Source organism: Metopolophium dirhodum, chromosome 1 (assembly GCF_019925205.1).
Source record: "Metopolophium dirhodum isolate CAU chromosome 1, ASM1992520v1, whole genome shotgun sequence".
NCBI classification, from domain to species: domain Eukaryota; kingdom Metazoa; phylum Arthropoda; class Insecta; order Hemiptera; family Aphididae; genus Metopolophium; species Metopolophium dirhodum.
Genome location: NC_083560.1, coordinates 84,328,585 through 84,334,625, shown reverse-complemented (window position 1 = coordinate 84,334,625; position 6,041 = coordinate 84,328,585). Strand labels below are relative to the sequence as shown.

Below are 6,041 nucleotides of genomic sequence, written 5' to 3'. Positions count from 1 at the left end.
GAGGTCTAATCTATCTCTGTACCAAATTTTATCAACGTCGGTCCAGCTGTTTATGAATTCGTAAAGGACACAGACAGACAGACAAACATTCATTTTTATATATTATATAGATATGGTTATTACATAACCACCCCCCCCCCCCCCCCAAAAAAAAAAAAAACAATACTTGTGCTTTGTCAAGTGCCAAAATTTCAAAATTCAAGAAATGCATGATAATCTTCCTTTGAATACGTCCCTGACCCACAGATAATAAATGTATAAAATGTAGCAAAATATATGGGTAACTTATAACTTATAACTTATAACTTATAACTTTGATGACCATTAAGGTTTATACGAATTTTAGTTTTTAAAAATCTCAAATAAAACCGCAATTAAATAAAAATTGAAAAAAAATCTGAAAATGACTTTAATTCTAGAAAATATATAGCAAATTTGAACAATAGGTTTGAAGTGTCTCGGTTAGAGTTTTTGAGGAGGAGATTTTAAGAAAGTGTAGATGCTGCACTACATTTTAAATATTAAAAAAATTACCACTGTCGAATTTTATAATACGTAACGCCAAAACTATATGTTTGAGTGTGTAACTGCCAGATGTTGTTAAAACCGTAGATACACATATTCATTATTTTAAAATAAATTTAAAACTAAAAATAATATATATATTATGATAATCAGTGGTGGTGGTGTAAAACAAAATTATAATAAATAATTAAAAAACATATTAAAAATATCTGTTTTACTGTGTATTATTATTTAATTTAGAACCGTTTCACGGAACCGTGTAGTTCATGGAACAAAATTTCGAATATTCAAAGAACTGCATTTTTTGGATTTTAGATTCTGAGCGGAGCGAGAAAACTCGTGTAACCACTACAATGGTGTCTATTTTTTTTTATTATTCTGTAAACAACATTTCTACAAAAGGAGTGCTTCGATTTCAACATATAGTTCCTTATCTTTTAGCAAATTGGATCAAAATAGTACTTTAGAAAGGTCATTTTTCAATTTTCTCAATAGTTATTTAATGCCACGGGAAAAACTACAGACAAATTACGAAAAACCGCTAAAAATGAGATTTTTATTTCTAACGATTTGCTTATCACCGTAGCAACACGAATACAAATTTATAATATTAATTCAACTTAAAGGCTATAATAAATAATAACGATTTAAAATATCCAGACCGACAAACCGTCTCTGCTCAGATCATTTTTCTTATACAATGATATTGTATCATTGTATTCAAGTTGAATACAATCCGTTATGCAGTTACTCGCTTGTAACCTACTGTACAGCAGAGCGACATCCACTCACACGTTTTCTTTATTACATTTTTTTTATTAATAATAGCTTGTTGTTAGGAAAAAAAATAATATACTGGCTCGAAAACCTGGCGACGCCACTAAGCTATAATCGACCGAAAACAAACTAGTTTAGTAACCATGCAAAAAATAACAAATACGTGTCAGTAGTAAATTTCACGCATAAATAAATGATTCCAGAATTTTAATTATATAATATTCGATCAGTGCACCAGTAATAAAACTATTCTTAGTTCAATATCAAAAAAGTAATACGAAATACATTTAAATGAGTAACCTTAACAGTGGCCGGAAGTCGGACGTGGACGAGGCAGAGTTGTACCCATGTGACGTTTGTAACGAGCCATTGGACAGCGAAGGCCACACGAAGGTACACCGAAGGATACACATCGCAGAGCAGCCGTACCAGTATGATGTGTGCATTAAATCGTCCTCCAATAGCATCGCCTTGACGGTACAGCAACGGACGCACTCAGAAGAGAAGTCGTACCAGTGTGATCTGTGCATGAAAACGTTCTCCGACAGCAGCGCCTTGACGGTACACCAACGGACGCACCCGGCAGAGAAGTCGTACCAGTGTGATTTGTGTATGAAATCGTTCTCCAAAATCAGCGCCTTGACGGTACACCATCGGACGCACACCGGAGAGAAGCCGTACCAGTGTGACGTGTGCGTTAAATCGTTCACTAAAAATAGTGATTTGGAGAGGCACCGGAGGACGCACACGGGAGAGAAGCCGTACCCGTGTGACGTGTGTGACAGATCTTTCAGTGTAAGAGGCAGTTTGATTACACACCGGCGGACGCACACCGGAGAGAGACCTTACCCGTGCGATGTTTGCGACAAGTCTTTCAATCAATGTGGCCAACTGACGGTACACAAGCGGACGCATACTGGAGAGAAACCTTTCCCGTGCGATATATGCGACAAGTCGTTCAGCGTAAAGGACCACCTAACGTCACACCAGCGATCGCACACCGGAGAGAAACCTTACCCGTGCGATGTGTGCGACAAGTCGTTCAACGTGAGTTATACTTTGACGAAGCACCGGCGGACGCACACGGGAGAGAAACCATTCCCGTGCGACATTTGCGACAAGTGGTTCAGCGTAATTGACTGTTTGACGAAGCATCGGCGGACTCACACAGGAGAGAAACCATACCCGTGCGATATTTGTGACAAGACCTTTAACAATAACTATCAATTGACGGTACACCGACGGATGCACACGGGAGAGAAACCGTACAGGTGTTACTTTTGCAACAAGTCGTTCAGTATAAAAAGCAGTTTGACGAAGCACCGACGTACGCACACTGGAGAGAAACCGTACAAGTGTGAGTTTTGCGACATGTCGTTCGCTCAAAGCGGCAACCTAACGGCACACCGGCTGAGACATTAGGACCGGAAATAATGTTTAATAATATTTATTTTTTTTTTTTTTTCGTTGATGTATGCTATGTATTTATAGGCGTACATTTTTCTTTGTTAATTTTCATTTAGTAGTTTAAACTTTGTTAGTAATATATTGCGATTGTTTTTCACCTTTATTATTATGAATTTAATTATTTCACAATTACTATTAACTAGCGTAATAAATAGGATTTACTAGTTAATATGACTACCTATATCCTTAGCTTATACTCATAATGATTAATTAAAATACATATTTAGGGAAGCTCGTTCTCAGAATGTAAAAATGTATGATATTACATAATACATAATATTCACTCAATATATCAATTGATTATATTTATCGGAGTAAATTTAAGTATATTATAATTACCAAAATGTCATCTACTTACTGTGGAAGGTAATTTATTAAGGTAAATAGTAATTTTGAAGTTGAGAGGCATTTTTAATTTTTTTTATCTAATATATAAAAATCTCGTGTCACAATATGGCAAATGTATGTCGCCAAACTCCTCCGAAACGGCTTGACCGATTTTCGTGAAATTTCGTGTGAATATTCAGTAGGTCTGAGAGAATGAAGTAAACTATTTTTCATACCCCTAGGTCCAACCCGGGGACGTGCTCAAAATGGATTTTTGAGATTTACGGTGGAAATTATTGTTTATAAATGGTTGCTATGGGTTTTAAAGCTATTATAATAATATTTATTGGTTGCCATTGGTTAATCATTAGTTAAATTATTATTATTATTATTAATAACTATTAATGACGTATTAGTATTAGTATTTTATTTGTATATTGGTTAATCAAGCATGCATCAAATCTGATTGTCACATATTGCCTACCAATATGTTGCACTTATAGCCGCTCATCGACGGTGCCCACAATCCACTGCAGGTGGGTTGTCTACTTGATATACCGTCGAAAACTGTCCGCGAGTCGGATTGCCTACCAAGGTGGCTGAATAATTGCGCTTAATGTAGCAAAATACATCCAAAAGGAATAATCTTAAAGAGTTGTAATTTTTTTAAGGGCAACGAAGTGCACGGGATCAGCTAGTTGGTTTTTAGATTATTCATCTCTAATGTTGACAAACTTTTTTTAAAGCCAGGAAATAGCCGACACTCCTACCGAAGACCAGCAACTTCTGCATATAAGTTAATTTCCATACCTACCTGTTTCCCAAAATCGATACTGGTGAATTGATTCCAATATGCAATAAGGAGGTATGTGTGTGGTATATATCAGTTGATTCCCTTTTTGTTGTATATCAGCGGAAATGAGGAAAATAAGTATTGATGAGGGAAATGGGCCCAACAATTTTCGATATCGATTTGTTTTAAATATTTACCTTCCCCTAAAGTATGAAAAAAAGCTAACTATATGATGGTGATTGACAACATTTACTAACTAAAACAAAAAAGTGTAACCTACTTTAAATTATCATTATATAGGTAGTGCATTATAAATTTAACCTAGTATTTTACTATTTTGTAAGACTTGTCGGCCAACATCAACGCTCCTGGCTAAAGTTCGAGAGTTACCTATACATGTTTACCGGAAATCATTTAATATGTACATAAAGTAAGTCTTGGGAATGATTAAAATTTTACCAATAATTGTTATTAATTGCATACATTTTGTCCTAACCAAGTTTTGAATAAGGTATACATTTTATATTTTTACTTAGCTTATTGTATAACAAATGTGTGATTTGTTTTAAGATGTTACTTATTATCTACATAAATGTTTTCTCAACTGATTTTTGAATATTAATATATCGTATTTCTACCTTATTTAATTTATGCATATTTAAAATGTTTAATATATTATAATGTTTGAATTTTGGTTAGTAAATTATTTTAACCTCCGTCCACCCACCTCTCCAAGTTTATTACTCAGTTATACCACTGATACAATGTACAAAATTATTATTCTATCGTTTAACGACAATTTTCGGCAGTGTCTTTCGCGAGGCTCTATAAGATCTTAGTGTAATAATATTGTACACGAAATAATAATAATCGTTGAATAAGTTTTAAGTAAAGAAAACAAAGTGTATTCGTTATGTTATCTGTTGCATATAATTTAGATTTGTAAAAAATGTGTTAGAAAGAAACATGCAAAACAAAACAAAAATACGCGAAATCGTCTAGCGCAAAAGTATTCAAAATCAAGAGATGCTCGACAATCTTCCCTTAAACACGTGCCTGACCCTGAAATAATGCCATGTACCTACGTAGTTTTGCGTTATTTCTGGGAAGGTTTAATAGTTGTTACGTATTTATGAAGTTAGTGCCGAAGCGGTTGAGAAAACTGTTAAGGGATTGTGGGCGGCGTTTGAATCACTATATGATATTATATTAAACACCCTCCCAAAGATGCAACGCTGTCACCGTAACAAGTTTGGCCATAGACTATGAAATAAATTCTAGAAATAAATAAAGGTGAATAAAATATAAAGGTTAGGTACATTAATAATATCATAATCGCGATCCGGACAAATAATGGGCCGCAGTAGGTAACCGAAACCAGGCGTGGTATAAAATCAACGGTTTTCGATGTCCAGTCTGTTGCAATAAAGTAGGGCTTATTAAAATCAGGTTTTCCAATTTGTATAAACGATGGCCATGTAATTACGAAAATTGTTAGAATATACTTCTATGAAGGTATCTAATATAGAATCAACATATTCACAAAAAGATTTTAAGTATAGCTTCAGGGTGGCCAGAATTTTTCTTTTTGGCACATCCCCATAAGTTGTTGCGTATGAATCGTATGATATTAAGAAACCTGAAATGTGTCGTCATAATATTCTCAGAAATATAAACAATTTTTTTTTCCGGAGAATAGAGAAGTTTAAAATACGTCATTTGTGTCAATCTTTTAGTGTTTTAAACACAAGTTTAAAACACCTTATTATGTCCTCGCTGTGTCCGTCTGTTTGTTGGTTACCAGCAAGTGCATTGTCATTACGATTGTTGATATTATAGGATATAGACATTTATTTATTGTCCGTAGTAACTGTACATAGTTACGATTGTTAGTTTTAAGATTTTATAACGGTTATATTCGAAGTACATTCATACTATAGCCTGTATTAAAAAATATCAATATATGAGTATTTCATTCATACTGTCTACTGTCTAGACAATATTAAAAATAATAAATTGATACCAATCTATTCTTTTTAAATTGTTTAATATGGAATTATGTTATTATATTATTACGTTGTATTAAAATACGTTTAGAACCCGGAAATTCAGTGCTCACGAAGAATGACCTAACTTATTTGGTTACAGGCTC

At 34.0% G+C, this 6,041-nt stretch overlaps 1 protein-coding gene across 1 annotated transcript; it reads left to right on the top strand.

Moving 5' to 3' along the window:
* Positions 1-1,470: 1,470 nt before the first annotated feature.
* On the top strand, positions 1,471-4,104 carry LOC132935677 (zinc finger protein 271-like). The gene has a single exon (XM_061002287.1). It carries the CDS (start codon positions 1,594-1,596, stop codon positions 2,722-2,724), a length of 1,131 nt encoding a protein of 376 aa, XP_060858270.1. The 5' UTR covers positions 1,471-1,593; the 3' UTR covers positions 2,725-4,104.
* Positions 4,105-6,041: the final 1,937 nt, after the last annotated feature.